Source organism: Daktulosphaira vitifoliae, unplaced genomic scaffold (assembly GCF_025091365.1).
Source record: "Daktulosphaira vitifoliae isolate Bord-2020 unplaced genomic scaffold, ASM2509136v1 Scaffold_211, whole genome shotgun sequence".
Taxonomy (NCBI): domain Eukaryota; kingdom Metazoa; phylum Arthropoda; class Insecta; order Hemiptera; family Phylloxeridae; genus Daktulosphaira; species Daktulosphaira vitifoliae.
In genome coordinates this window covers 3,570-20,883 of record NW_026099779.1, presented here as the reverse complement: position 1 = coordinate 20,883, position 17,314 = coordinate 3,570, and the positions used below count along the sequence as shown (strand labels likewise).

Below are 17,314 nucleotides of genomic sequence, written 5' to 3'. Positions count from 1 at the left end.
AGCATTTATCCTAAAGTTGTTATCGACTCATCAAAATTACTCACTAGAGACAAATAACAAAAAATATGATTTTAACATAACCCCAAAACTGTAACGTAAAATATTTGCTTCATGAAAAGTTATTAGATTTGTCGTGAAAATATCATGAATATTTTTATTAATTGTATATTTATAAAAAAAAAGCTTTGTCAAATTTGTTATAACCTTTTCACGTTGACAGGCTTCTTTAAACAATGCCTTGTTTGTTTCGTAACTCCTAAACCACAAGATNACGTTGACAGGCTTCTTTAAACAATGCCTTGTTTGTTTCGTAACTCCTAAACCACAAGATGTAGAGCATGGAGTCCAAGAAGACCATTGAGACCATTCTCCAAGATCATTTTCATTACTTGATTTTAATGATGAATTGAAATATATATTTGATGTTCTTTTGTTTTCATATACCTAAAAATGATTTTAAAATGTTTTGTTTACAACTTTAATAATAATACATTATTATTTGCAAACATACAAACAAATTGATAGTCAATTTCTTATTGTTTATCAATTCTCGAAATGTTTAATTTTAAATTAATAAAATTTAACTGTCAAATGTTCTAACTAACTAAACATTTTTTTATTTACTGGCAACCCTTAAAATTAAAATGAGTACCTAATTGACTTTTTTTAGTATTTTTTTTATCAAAACCTTAAATTAATCAATCGTATTACATCTAATCAAGAATACAAAAAAATTATAAGTTAGCTATGCGTGTGCGGGAGGTGGAGTCGGTTACAGGTCAACGATCAATGCGCATGAGATATACTTGAAATTCTAAACGCTTCCTGAACTAGAAATAGTGAAATAATGAATGAAACACATTTAGATATTATACACAATCGGGATGCTTTTACTAGTACCCAAGTAAGAGAACAATGGATGAGCACTACAATTAATCGAATAGAAACAATGAGTTCAGTGACAAATTCAAGATAGAGAGATTGCTCCCACTAACTATAGTAAACTTTTTGTTGTACGTTTCATAATTCACATTTAAAATTAAAGTATGAACTTTCATAACAGTCTAAAAAATTTTCAAGTATAAAATAGAAATAAAAAGAAGTATCCGGAAAGTTCATAGGAATTTAATACTTTCCAGGAACAAGTACATACAACATCATAAATCAAAGATATAATGATTAAATCGGTATCAGTTTTATACGTTTTTGATGAAACAATGTTAGCTAGCAAATAACTGGGAACATACATTCGGTTAATTAACAAATCACAACACACTATACTCAATAATTCTTTAAGTATAGTAATTAATGTGTACATTAGAGACAGATAACAAAACAAATATTTGTGGTAGACCAAATCAAATGATTAAAAAAAAGATACAAATTAAGTATTTCACTGTTAATGAATAACACATATTTTTACTCATAAGACAAAGTATTGTTATCTCTAATGACGTGTGACAGTTTCATTATTTTACACAACCGAAATTAATATTAATATTAGAAATGTATATAATGGAATTGTTAAATAAATAAAATACAAACACTTAAAAGTTAATTTCAAAAACTAGAATTCCATAAATTGAATTATTCAACTAATAGAGGGGTGTTATCAAGAGTTAATCTGGGGAAGGGGTATACAGAAGAATTATTTTACTACCACCTCTAAAATAAATAATTACTTTATATTTATTTTTATTGGGGAGCTAATCTTCATATCTCCCCATTAAAACACACACTATCCAATAATTAAACATGTGTGAAAAATTTAGGGAGACAAATATACACTTTTAATTTTAAATTCTCTATGTACAACAATTTTATTTTAAAGAAATTTTTAAAGTAGAGATTTTATTTAAGCCATTTTTAACCTTACACGAGAGTTATAGTGAAATACATTTTAATGCAGAACAAGAAAACGTCATCAATAACATAACAATTATAACGTTAAACATTTTTTTATTAAAATGTAACTCAAGAACTAAAAATTTTATTAAAAAAAAATATCCTTTTCAAACTTTATAATATATTTAAATGTTAAAAGAAATATTTTTTTCGTATCCGATCCTTGTTTTAATGAACAATACTAATTGAAACAGTTATATTAAAAATAATTTATAATTTAATTTTCTTATCCAATATAATCTTATAGTCATAGATATAAAAAGGAAATAGTTTAAGACATGATTTCTTTAAGTTTTCTACTTTTCAGACGGAAAAAAAATTATTTTTTTATGGTAAGCGGTTAAAATTTATATGGTTTTAAAAAAATATGTAAATAATGACTATGTCTATTGTATAATCAATTCAATACTAATAGTATGTATGACAAAGAACTACTCATCATGAAAAGTGTTTGAAATAAGTACTAAAGAAATTTTATTATACAAGGTGTTCAGTAAGTAAAGAAACAGGCTAGTTGTTCATGGAAAGTATAATTTTTGTATAATAAACAGTTAAAAATGATATATATATATATATGGGAGAGCCATATTATACTCAACCATCTTAGTTGGTAATTTTAGCGAGGACGTTTAGTTAAAATAACTGAATCAATTCGGTTGGGAATTATAGTGGTGTTTATCCACGTGTTCGGTTAAAGTAACCGCATAATGTAGCTTATATAACCATATTAACCAAAATTTGTATTAATATCTATACTTTAATCAATATAATATAAATATTAAAATATAATATAATTTTAAAACTTTAAAAATTATTATCAAGGGTGAAAAGGTGAAATTTTTGGTTTCTGAATTCCTTAACTTAAGTATTAATAAATACAACATTCAGTATCAAAAATAAAAATGTACCCAGCTCAAAAAAAAGTTTATTGACAGGAGCTATTGTGTTAAATAAAAAAATTTATAATAAAACATTTTCGATTTAACAAAAGCAAGACCAACATTGTATTATCATCATCAAAAGAATTTGTTGTACATAATTATAAATTTTTTATATAGTAATAAATTTTTAATTGTAAATTTTGTGTATGCGAGTTTCGGATTAGGATAACCATATAAATGGTTATTTCAATCATACTTTTTCCCGTGTCCTTGCACAGAAATAACTTTTATCATTAAAAAAAGGCTTATACCTCTTCTTCGGTTACACCTATAATGAGAGCAAAAATAATTTTCAGTAACAAATAATCGAAGCATCGGTAAAAGTCATTATCGATTTATAGTTGTCAAAATTGATCAGTATACGCCTTTCGTATGCACATTCTCGTATTTTAATTGTGTTTAAAATAGAAGTGTCGACTAGCAAAGTGAAATTTGATAAATTAAAACGGAAAAAATGTCTCCGTTATACTATGGATATATAAATGGAATCATAAGCTAACCTGTCAACATTGACAAAGTACTAGTCATGGCTCACTGGATTGTCAGAAAATAATAGGTACAAAAAACAACATTGGATCCGGTCCAACCTTTTAATATGGAATAATTCCACCCAAATAACATACTAATATACTCTCGATACATAACCTAACATACACAGAACCGATGCGGTTACCGCTAACGAATTACTTAAACCGAACACTACTACCCGTATATTTCAATGCAGATCTGCAACATTTCATTTTGTTTACATACCGCAAAGTTTTGGAACAGACTGTACATACTTCTCGATTTATACTGACAAAAATTAAACGAATGTCATATTTTTAGTGTCAAAAATAACAAAAAGTTAAATAAATAATTCCTAAGATACAGAAAAAATGTAATATTTAAACAATGTGTCGTTTATTCTATATTTTATAAGCACAGTTGATTTACAAAATTATTAATTGTCATTAAACTTGAACTCTTATGATTTTAAAATAATTTCTCTTTATTTTTTTTTAATTGAAAGTAAAAACGCTTTTAAGGATTCTGGTAATGGGAAGTATTACTATAAGAGTTTGATTTCAGTCGACATAAAAAATTATTATCCTTTTGAAAACTTGTCATTATAAATAAAAAATTGTAAACAAGGATGTTACAGTTGTTATTTACTTAATAATAAAACTTTGAACTATGATTTATAATATGAGACACAGTTATTAAGAAATCATCGTGAGATAAATAGTTTAACCAATCCTAGCAGGAGGGCTCTTGAAACATTTGAAGTGATGTTAGTATATTGTGGGTTAAAAATAATTGGAGGAACAATAAATCTTTTCAAAAATCAAAAATTATTTTTATTTGTTATTTCATTCTTTTACTTGAATGTTGATGTACAATGAAATAATGATATGTAAAACGTTCAATTAGATTAATTATCGTAGGCGGGTATATATATTAAATTGTTCAAGTTAATTGTGAATGATAAACGTTTTTAATGTTTAGAATAAGCAAGTTATTCATGTGTATTTCAAAATTTAGTTTCAATTTCACTTAATAAAAATTTCATCACTGAACTGCAACTAGGTCTAATAATACGACATGATAAAATAAAATCTCAATAGTACCCACACATTTACTAGATATAGCGTCTATACTACTAATTATACTTTTAATAAAGAAATCAAGCATAAAAGAATCTTCTAGCCTAAGGCGACAAACTCGATCTACGTGATAACACCTGGCCAAATAGTGTTTACGGTAATTAAATTGGCTCCACTTTAGATAAATCATCTGGATGATTTAACCAGTAACATCTTCCTGTCGTCTTGATCACACATTCATGAATAAACGATAAATCACAATACGAAATAATTATTCACACACACACATTAAAAATTGTATTTAAAAGAGATTACCAACAAAAGTTGGCAAATTTCTAGGAAACAAGAAGAATCATAGTTTCACCAAGAATTACTATAAAATTTGATTTTACTTTTAAATATTATGGGAAACTCGGAGCTTTATGCACAAATACACAAAGGAACATTTTAAAATTTTTAGGAATTTTCATTCAAAATATATGAAAGTAACAAAAAAAAAAAAAATAAGGCGACATTAAAGATTTTCCTAGACGGCAAATTACTTAGAGCTTTAGGGTATATTGTATACACAATATGATACTCTATAATAATATATGCAAAGATACAACAACTTATTAATCGAATTAAACTTCTTTTAAAAGTAAGGGAAGTACTTACCATACTGGAATTCATTTTTTCTGCAAATTGTTAATAAAAAATAAATTGTCTTTCACAATTTTTTTCTATGTTAAACACTAAATAATTAAACGTTACTAGTGTCTACTGAAATTTAATAAATATGATTCAAGAATTTACTTTATATCTGTCGATGTATGCATTATTATAACAGTAATAAAAGACACAAACGGGTAATTAATAATTAGATAATAAAACATAAAATCAACGATTAGGGAAGCCAAGGAACAGAGCTTCTTTTTATTAGATCATTATTTGGTGGTTTTGTACTAAAATTTTACATTTAGGCCTGGAAAAAGACTTGTGTGAACTCTGGGGTAGTACCTTTAGATGGGCTTCCCTATGCAGCTTGGCCGAGAAAATCAAAGTATATTTCTTCAAAATAAATAACGTTATCAAAATTCAAAACCAAAGCAAGCATGCTAATAAAATTCAAGATCATTCAATTAAATGAAGTATGGAAAAATTTTTAAAATACATTATATTTTGTTATAACATTAAAACTTAAATCATATTGAGCTCTATAATATTATACATATATTATATTAAACAGTACTATACTATAATTATATTAAAGGTAGCTAGCTCAACATGCAATTTATACATTTTTCAACAAGGTTAATTACAATCAAAATGAAAAGTAATATTCATTCATTTCAAAAACAAACAATCAAACAGCAATCTTTAATTTAGAATTGGTCATTCAAGGTCACTAATTCAAACATTTATGTTAAAATATTGGATTACATATCTCTATTAATTTATGAGTTATGAACAAACGGTATAACCTTACAGCAATGCTTTCTATTAAAAAGTATCAATTATAAGATAAAATTATCACTTGTTTGACAATTCGTCGGCCACACGTTGGTTCTTGTTGTACACAAATAAATTATACAACAATATAAGAACATATAACTTTCTATATTAAAAAAACTAACACCCGTAGAGGTGGGATAATTATATTTACTTATATTATTATTTTCGAAATAATTTTATTAGTTGTTGCTGTATATAAAATAGAATAATCGGATTGAAAGAGCATACATTTAAATTTGAACACGCCATTTCACAAAAAAGGCATTATCACAAGAAAATTAAATACATTGAGATTTATTATGTGACTTCAATAATCACGCAATCACAAATAAAGCAGTTCAGAGCTTAATAAATAATATGTTTCATTAGTTCAAGATTTTCATAAATTAAATCAAAAAAACATATTTTTTTTGATATCAAGTACATAACATTTATACTTAATATAATAATGAGTGATAAATAATAAATTAATGAAAATGCATAAAGAGAACATTTCACTCGCATTTTAATAACGCTATATATTAAAATATGATATTTTTTATTGTTGTTTTCAGAAAGTTCTAAAAAAGTAGTATATCCCAGCTCAATTTTAATAACTAAAACTTATAAACAACAGCTTGAGCAAATCAAATTAAATTTTTATTTTCAATGCATTTTAAATTGTTTAAATTGCTCTTCTAAAAAAAAATGTAATCTTTTGAGATATAACGTTGTTAAAAGGAGTTCCCCATTTCTGTTAATGCTTATATACTTACAAAAATTATAAGTATATGAAAAATGAAAAATATTGTGGTAAATAAAAAAAATTCTGATAATTTAATACCATAATAACATTATACTCACAGCAATAATTGCAGATCTTTTCTGATTTACTGCGACCTTTTTCTCCTGGTTGTTGGCAACAGTAAAACTTGATGAAACAAAAATTAACCTATTAACAGAAAAATTAAAATCATTCATAGCAAATATATTAATGCTTAATAGTTGTTTTTCTCAACCACAAATCATGAACTAATTATTCAGGCTAACCAAAATAAGGTTTTTTAATTTTATCCATAGTAGGGGTCGCTAAAAAACTAAAAATCCAATAAGGTGCTCACTATAGTAGAAAACTTAAGTAATATTGTATAGTAGAGTGACCATATGTCATATTTTTACAGAATTGGAATACAGAGTAATTCTTTTAATGTTAGCCATTCAATTTCTCCTCAAATAATATAATTTTTGACATTTTTTTTTGTTTGGATTTTGTTAGTTATGTATCGTTTGTTTACAACTTAATTGGTGTAAACAACATTCTATCATAAATGAACAGATTCAATTGATTAAACTAGCTCTTAAAATAGAAAATGATTGATTGATAACAACTTTTGAACCGATGATTTGGAAGTTATTAACCGGAGTTGAAGTCCGAATGCTGCTAATTTCATCATAGTTATTTCTCTTCTTGCTGTCTATATACAAAAATGTGAATATCTTCCAAAACACTAATCTAAAAGTTGTTATCGACCAATATTTTTTTTAATTACACCATTTTCTTTTTTATGAGCTAGTTTAATACTATGTAACCATTAAAAAAAGTAAATTTTACATCCCTATAAAACATAAGAGATGGAACTAACAATTATGTATAGCAGATAAATGAAGATACATATGTAAATATCAAAAGCCTATTGGCTTTTGACAATTTACAAAAACAAATTTTTTTGTCGAAAAAAGTAACTAATAATAAAATTGATGAACAAAATAAGTGATATGTGATTATAACTCAATAATCATTGTCATTAATGGCTGGGGAGGTGGGGAAATTAATCTCCTTAGGTTTCTTAAAACATGTTTTTTCTCAATTGATATTTAGATTTTCGGGTAATCAATACCGAGTTTCATGTGCTTTGTGTTCATTATTAATAATTATTATACATAAGTCTAAAATAAAACAAAGTAATATAACGATAGGTATTTAACGTTCGAAGTTACATTTCTACATATTTTATAAAAATATCATGAAACATTTAATGTGTTTCCTCTAGACATTTTTGAAATAATTTTCAAATTTATTTTCAAAAGTTTCATTGGGTATGCATTTTAATTTTTATTATTATTATTATTATACAATTAATCCACAACAATATTAACAAGTTTAATTGTATGTTTAAAAAAGACAAAAAAAAATTACCATAACATTTTTATACGCGTTTTGACACATTATTGGTTACGTGCATATTATTTCAATATTAAGCGCATGTTATAATATAAGGTCAATAAATAAAACGACAATACGCCTACCGCGCAACGAACGTCTCGTGTTGCACTGAAAATTACACGCGATCGAGAGATTCCTTTCCACAGTAAGATTGATATATTTTTACCACCGACGATAGGAAATGAACACAAAGATGACTTTCTGGTTGTATTTCTCATCGACACCCACGTGTTATTTTTCGTGAAATATTTAAGTTATGATGTGCTATCCTGCAGTTAGCGCTACTAGTTGACCACTAAAATATTATAGTCTACAACAAATACAATAAAAACTACTTGTAAATATTATATTTATTATTGTATTTGTAGAAATAATCTCTGAAAATTATTTTTGAAAAATATGTTTCTTATGTTGTCAACAAATGTTCACTAGAAAAAAGCATAATAAAATTATACGATCATTTCAAGTTAAATGATTATTTATAGAAAATAACATAAATATTTGTTTAATAGCTCGAATGTTTTTAGGAAATCACCTTTATTTAATTTTTTACTTATTCAAAGGTTTATAATTTATTAATAAAATATGTTCATTTTAATATTAGTAGTTTTTTTATCCGCTAAATTAATTTTTTTGTAATATTAAAAACAAAATAGAATTGAATTAGTCTAAAAATAGTACAGTGACGTAATTAGCATTTCGTCTTGGGGGTGATATACTTTATAAAAAAATTTTTCTTTCCTCTCTAAACGAAAAAAAAATTATCATTACAACATAATTACTTTTGTAATGGGTGTCATATTTCCCCATGATTATGCCAGTAAAATAATACCTCATGGAAGCTACAGATGAGCTCACATTAAAGAAAAAGATAAAAACAAAACAAAAATTCAATAGATTTTTCAAGTTAGTAATAACAGCTATAAAAGAGGAGGTTAATAAGATATGATGAATGTTTAAGATTTAAAATATTATACGGCTTGTATATTATTTACTAGTATTTATTACATCTAATGAATGAATGAGAAATAAAAAAAAAACTGCTACGAAAGCCTAACAAGTGTGCGTCCAATACGCACTTGCCGGTCTTATTTTATTGTTTATTTTTAATGTATGCTGTTCATTGTATAACAAACATGAATATTAGTAGCATAATCGATTGGTAATAAATGTACCATAATTCATGATTCAAAAATTTATCAGTAATTTTTTTTTGAACTTTTTTATGACATTTAATACACATTTTATGTAATGTAACAAACATTGAATTATTTTTTATCTACCACTACAGTGTAAAACTTTTATTCATTACCATTTAATTAGATTGATCTAGAATACCGTCATATATAATCTTTATACAATAGCAATAATGCGATAAATATCGAAATTTAATATAATAGTTTAAGATTAAAAGATAAAGCTTAACAAATTTGCTGTGTAAATTAAAGCTGTAATATTCAAGTGCACGTGAACAGCAAAATTTTAACTTTACGTGAATATAAATTTAAATATTACACTCAAAATATTTTTTTCAAACAAATATTATTAAAAATAAAATCAATTTGTTTTTGAAAATATAACCACATACCTTACTACTTCATAGTTTATGAAAAATTCGTCATTATCTTTTTGTTAAAATCAAAATTAACAGTAGAAGTTAAAAGAAATGTACAAAACTAAAACACTATGTGTCATATTATTTTTACTCAGCTGTTGAAACTCATCAAGTGTTAATAAATATAATGTGTTTGTATACATATTATCACAAACAAAATCTATAGAAGAAATATTTAATATTGTGTACGATAAAAAGGTTATGCTCTTAATTCATTATATTCCAATGCATTCTCCATAGTGTACAGTATTAATATTACCGTACAACTATAATCGATCGGTGCCGCTCCAGGTGCAGTTTAAAGAAAATTTTCGAATAAAAATGATTATATAGAATCGTAACTTAGTACTAAGATTATAGTCGAAAACAATAGATAATATTACTTTGTAACAGTGTACACACATTTAGTTACATAAATATATATATAGTGCGATTTAAAATACCAAAGTACTATAGTGAAATTTAGGATACTATTAGTTGGTACTTTGTATCATTAATTTTTTTGATACATACAAATTATTCCTCTGTATAATTTAAACAATATTCTTATGTAATATAATAAATTAAAATTTGATAATTAGTTGCGTGTAATCAAACATAATGATCAGATTAATACATATTCTACTTAAAATATTTTCAAAATAAATACGCATAATATCCTAACTTTAAGTAATTAATTCTAACATAAAATACAAAAAGGCATCCCTTATGTTAAATATACTAAAATGTAATATTTATTAATAAATAAAAAGAGTCCGAGTAAGTCCTATACACTTTAAACTAATCCTTCTTATATAAAACTTATTGCAAAAAGCAAAGTTGTTCTATTAGATCTTGTAAATATGATATATTTTATTTTTTTAATTATTTTTCAGCTAAACCTATAATTTTATGAGGGGAACATACGAATATTAATATCGTAATACACCAATATTATGAAATAACGTAACCAAAGCAACTAGCAAAATAATATAATCGTTGTTGATACTTATTATTAATATTATTTTATTTTTGAAGGAAGAAAATTTCAAAAGAAATTAAAATTACAAAATAAAACTTGAAATTATAAAAAGATAATATTTTATACTGATTAACGTTGCACATTTATCCAGCCGTAAGATCGTTTTTTTTAATCTTTTAAGGCTTTATGTCTTGACCAGATGGTTCGCGTTCCTTGGCTTTACATAATGGTATATGACAATAGGACTAGTGATTATTTGTATAGGTGTGATATAAATAGAGCCCGTAAACAACTATTTTTTAACAACTTTTTAAAAATATCCCTAATCACGTAAGACATATTTAAACATCGCTAACTATAAATTGATCGAACACCAATGAATAAGTCGAAGATGGATCCAGAAGATGTTTAACAAAAAAATTATGATATTGCACCTTTTTCAGAAAGGGTCATGAATATTTTGATCTCCTGGGATCCATCACTGGCATATAAGAGAATGGTGACTTCATTAAAAAAATAATTTTATTAAATATATATATATATAAATATTCTAACGAAATTAAAATTGAGTATTTTTCGATGCTTTTCGAATAGAAAAATATATATTTATAAATTTTTTTTTTTTTGTTAAACGAATAATAACTATCTATTAATTAATTAACTGAGAAACCTAACACTATAATAAATCCTCAAATTTATGGCGTTAATTTTTATATAACAAGATTTTAACATTCTTTGTTAAAATTTAATTTTGTTTTGACTTATACTATATAGTAGTATTTTATAACACTAAAATGGTATATTATCACTAGCAAGCATTAATCGGGAACAAACAATTTTTTTTTAAATAATACACAAGTTAAATATAACCAAAATGTAATACTTAAAAAAAATGACTAACTCAATATATAAGTCTGTTTAGTTAATCATGCCTATTTAGAAATAAGCACAATAATAATGAACTAAAAATGGGAGTGCAATAAATCCGAATTTTGCTTCCACAGCATTATTTATTATAAAACCGCTGGGCGTGTTTTGCGGAAATCCGTTCTAGTGTTAAGTACATATATTGCTTTTAACACAACACTTACAAACGTCGCCAGCCTCTACCTATTTATTTACATGTAGGTTAATTGACATTTTGATTGTTGAAACTAAATTAAATGAATATTACTAACAATAACGAATTATACTTTAGGCAAAGAAATAATTATTCAACCAACGAATAAAATATACACGGTTTATACCAATGGGAGTATTGGGGTAACCAGATGCCCTCGCTATATAGTTATAAAAAATTTATTAGTTTACAAACAGGAGTGAGCGTAAATTTGTCATCAATGGCATTATTGGGGAGATGACAACGTATAAAAATTGCTTGAATAACATTTGATTAATTATTCAGTTGGCAAATTTAGTGACAGAAAATGCTATCTGAATAAGTTATTAGAAATTAAATATAATTCATAAAGCATAAAATAATATAATATAATACAATAAAAGACTGAATGGTAACTGTTAATCTATAATGTTTTGATACTATAATCTAGAGTATCAAATAGGAATGCAACTAAAAGGGGCGTCAACGGTCCCCAAAATATTCATATTCTGTTTTCTAGTAGTTTATTTTCACAATTTGTAAAAAAATATTAAAAATACTTGATACTCGATATCGACAAATTTAGTGTCATAATCAAACAAAACTTCAAAAAAAAATTTTAATCATTAAAATTTTTAAAAATGACTATAAAAATATTAATTAAATAAATAAGAATTGCGGCTCATTTAAAAAAAAAAAGAAATTTATAAATTCTAACCCCTTTGTTCGATTACGTCTTTGAGTGTATTATGAAAAATATGTTAAACCGTAATTTTAAACTTTATCTTATCTAAATAGATTTAATTATTCAGAGATGAAATTTCAAAACAGAGAAACTATTAAATAGCATCTTAGAGCTAGAGACGTATCAAAGTTTGCTCCATTTCTAACTTTTGATATTGGGCAACCTAACTTTTAGCTTCAATGCGAAGCTGAGAAGGTATTAATTTTACTATGATGTGTTTTTTTTTTTTTATGTCTGTTGCCACTTTTTCTCAGCTCTCGCTGGACCTATTTCTCTCAACAATACGTCAAAAGATCACAAATCGTATCTAGTTGAAGACATTACCCTAAAAAATTGAAAAAAAATCCCTCGTACCCCGAAAATGGGGGAAATATCCAAAAAAATTACAAATTTAAAAATCGGTAAATTTTGTCATGTTTTTCACTTTTTTTTCTTAAAACTTCCATAACTTTTTCAAAAATAAACAAATAAACACAATTTTTTTTTATACTAAAACCTTAGATATTTCCCTTTCATTTTATATCATTTTTTTGAAAATCTAACACTTAACCTGCTCATTGGTGGGGATTTAAAATAGCAACTTTTTTACAAAAACTAACTTTTTCAACTTAATTTTTGAAAATGTTCCGGAAATACTGTGTCCTTTAAACATATATAAAATTAAAGCTTATTTTATGTACTATAAAATGGAAAAAAAATTTGTCCCGACGACTTATCTTCTATACGCAAATGACTACCGTATTCAAAAATATGCTATTTTTGTATTAAAATTATGGGTTTTGTATTTNTACCATATTGAAAAATATACTATTTTTGTATGATAATTATGGGTTTTGTATTTTATTTTAATAGAAGTTGATGTTGCTTTTGCAATTATCCATCAATTTTTTAAAATTAAACACTATCTACAGATTTGCATCGAAGCGTTTCTTATGATAGTGATTTTAATCACTGTCAGATTAAATCTATACTGGACCCAACTATGCAATGTCTCCACTATGCCGCGACCCCACTGTGCTACCGTTTTTTATTTATTTTAATAATGTAGTAAAAAACAAATTTATACTAGATTTAGTTGGACGTAAAGACAATTTTTTTGACATGCACCTAAAACAATATGTCTACAATAGTTATTAGCATGTAAAAGCTAATTATTATTAAAAAAAACTGAACCAAAACTCGTGAATATTTTTTGATAAATAAGAAATAAGTTGATCAGATGAAAAATACAATAAAAATTAATCAATAAATACAACAGTATCATTTTACTCTTAAATTTGAAAAGAAAAATGCTTACTATATTACCCAGAGTTTTTTGCTTTTTTCACCTTCAAATATATTTTATAATGCAAATATTTTATTTATCAATAATATTTAACTTTATTTGTATTTATATTTATATTAAATAAATCCTTCAATAATAATTTGTTTTTATAATGACAACGGATAAATAGATTTTTTGATTTTTTATTAACTATACCACCCCTAATATTATTTTTAGTTTTTAATATCTGAAAATATTATTTGGTAAACTTATGTTACCTTGTTATAATGTAAATTTTGACACAAATAATTTTAAATAGATTAAAAAAATTATTTGATTATTAAAGTATTTTTATTACATAATAATTTTATTTCTTTTATTATTTTTAAAAAATAAATATGATATATAAATAATCATATCACTTAAGTAGGTGGATAATTTAAAAATTGTATTCACAAAGTTTTATTATTTTTTTTTTTATTTACAAAAATAAAAATAAAGCTTGTACAAGAAGATAAATTATTATGAAACATTCTTTCAAAATTTAGTGTTCAAACCCCATTTTCTTCGTTAAAAAAATTATTTTTATTTTTTAACTCTTTATAGAAAAAATGAAAATATCTTACCATAATAATTTTGCACATTCCATGTTAATAAACTATTTATTTCAAATTTTTACTATTATTTATTAACCACATTATAGAATTATATCTTTTACATTTAAAACAAAGTAAAATGTAGGTTTTTAAAAATCAAATATACTGTGGTGTTGAAAGTTGAAGACAACTTACACGTGATCATCGTATCTACCGGCACGACGGTTATGACGACGACGCACGTCCTCCTCGCAGTAAAACAATTTTTATGTATGCCGTATGTATGTGATAAGGCCTGGCACGTGCGACGCTAAGACTGAATCTGAAGTTCCACTTGACATTGCTAACTGCCCCAATCTAAAAGACCAACGCAAACCAATTCTTAGTATGAATTCTTCGAATATGTAATTAATATAATATAATATTTAGAAAATCCCTTTGAATTTTAGAAGGAACCCCTTTGATATACACTAAATTATTCCAAAGGGGTTGTCATAATATATAGTGTACCACCAGTTTTTGATACATTTATAACTTTTGTAGTTTAAACCAGTATTTAGCATTATTTTTTTTATTTAAATTTTTTTTTCATTTAGGATAAGTACTTACAGAGTTACATACATTTTAATACATAGACTATACATACCCACTCGACATATTAAAATTCTTGTATTCCATAAGTACTTATTTTAAAGTTGTCATTGACTCGTCAACATTTTTTATAAGAAAATATTTGAAACACGGCTATTTTTAAAATTGTTGAATATATAAAAAAATCATGTTAATTTTTTTCCTTGAGAAAAATAATGAAAATATGCTTTTAACGTACACTAAATCTGTAGAAATTATTTAAATAAAAAAGTGACGCAAAATATTCACTGAATCAACTTATTAAAAATGTCAAAACCTAGTGGGACAACTGTATATGAAGAGAAAGCTTTATTTAAATCATTTAAATGATAACAAAAATATTCAAATTTGTAATAAAATTATATTTCTTTAATATGTTCAGTAAATGTATTAATTTGAAGACATTTTTTGGTATTGTTTCATCATATTCTGAATAAATACTTGCTTTAATAAATGAAATAAAGCATTACTCAAAGGGATGTCATAGCTCTCTGATACACTCTTAAATATACCTCTAGTTCATTTTGAGAAATCTAGAAAATGTATAAATATTTCAAAAAAAAATTATGTTTTTCAGTAACTAATTATTCATAGATTATTTTTAGTACCCAGAAATACACTTATACATACTTAAATTATTAAAAATTTATTACCAGCTAACTTCAAGACTTTTATATGTACATGTCTCGGACTTTTAGAAGTGAATTCAGTAATTGATGTATATTCTAATTAAATTACAATATTACTCAAAGATTAAAATAAAAATAATTAACAAAATTTAACCCTGATCTTATCTGACTTTTGTTTAGACATTGTTATACAAGTCGTATTGAGATAATTTGCAACAAATAAATTATTTATTTAAAATAGTTCAAATTCCTTTTGAATAGTAAAGTTGACTGGTTGTTAACTGAGCCATTCATTTATATGATACAAGATATAAATAGAATTATTAGGCGTCTAATGTGTCATAAACTTGATTGATATAAAAATTAGTTAACGACAAAATGACTCTTTTCATGGAAGTAATTAAAATTTTAGAAAAACATAAGAAATTTGTAATCAGTATATTTAATCTGTAACCAGACTTAGATATTTTTCACTAGTTATCCACTAAAAAATCTTATGCAAATTGTTTTCAAATTTACATCCTTAATATCAATTTAAGTGTTTTTTATTACAAAATATAATACATATTTAAATGTACAAAAAATATCTTAATCTTAGTTCTATTTACTTAATATATAATTATGTATTAATAATTAGTATAATTTCAAGTTATTCCGCTCATAAAATATAACCTTTTTTACCTATTATGCTATTGACATACAACGGAATTTCAATTGTTCTGCAATAGTAACTAGAAAACTTTTGTTTTTATACTTTTAAAATGAAAATAAAACATTACATTGTTTTCATATTTATATAACTAGACTCAGATTAAGAGGGTTGTTCTCACGGGACCATCTCAAATTTTACTAACTTGCTATGACATGTCACACAAAAATATACAATTTTATACAGTTGATATTTTTGTTATTTGTCATTATTTCATAGAAATTATATTTTGGATAGGGAAATGCCTAAGGTAAATATAGTTCTAATCCCAGGGCTTTACAAAAGAAAAAAATATCTATACCAAAAACAACCTAGTCATTGAACCTTTATTAAGTTCACAGTTTAAAAATTAGCACAACACACCAAAAAAAACTTGTTTATTTTCTGATTCACAAATTTACAATAAAAAATTCAATACTACCCAAAAATAAATTATTAGCCTCACCTAATTAATAATAACCTTATCTGTTGAACAAAAGATATATATAGTCCATTGTTAATTTAGAGTTAGATAATAATTTATAAAAATATTATACAATACCAAAATAAAAAAAATTATAAATATTATTTATATTAACATTTTATATTATTAACAGAAATAAAATACATGAAAAATTAATGACAATAAATTTATAAATCAAATACTAAAAAAAAAAAATTTAGATTATTTATATATAAATAAATATACTTTAATAAAAGTAAATAAGGATACCTGGTCATAAAAAGGCAAAGAAGACATTTATAAATACACTAAAATTGTAGCTAACTATCCAAATGTAACTTTACTTAGACTTATACCATTCAATGACATCAAAACATTCATAAAAATAATAAAACTCAAAAATGGCCCAAGCTATAAACCAACAAACCACAAAGCTGAACCCAATTAAGACAACGGTATTTTAATGGAAAAATTTTAATCTCAAAAAAAAAAAAA

The 17,314-nt window shown here is 24.7% G+C and overlaps 1 protein-coding gene across 1 annotated transcript; it reads right to left on the bottom strand.

Moving 5' to 3' along the window:
* Positions 1-204: 204 nt before the first annotated feature.
* LOC126909253 (ADAMTS-like protein 2) lies at positions 205-14,664 on the bottom strand (the record flags this gene model as incomplete). The annotated part of the gene is made up of 3 exons (XM_050691678.1): positions 14,440-14,664; positions 6,770-6,857; positions 205-444 (listed from the first exon to the last, which is right to left on the bottom strand). Coding segments are annotated over exons 1-3 (351 nt in total), but the record flags the coding sequence as incomplete, so codon positions are not given.
* Between the last annotated feature and the right edge of the window lie 2,650 nt (positions 14,665-17,314).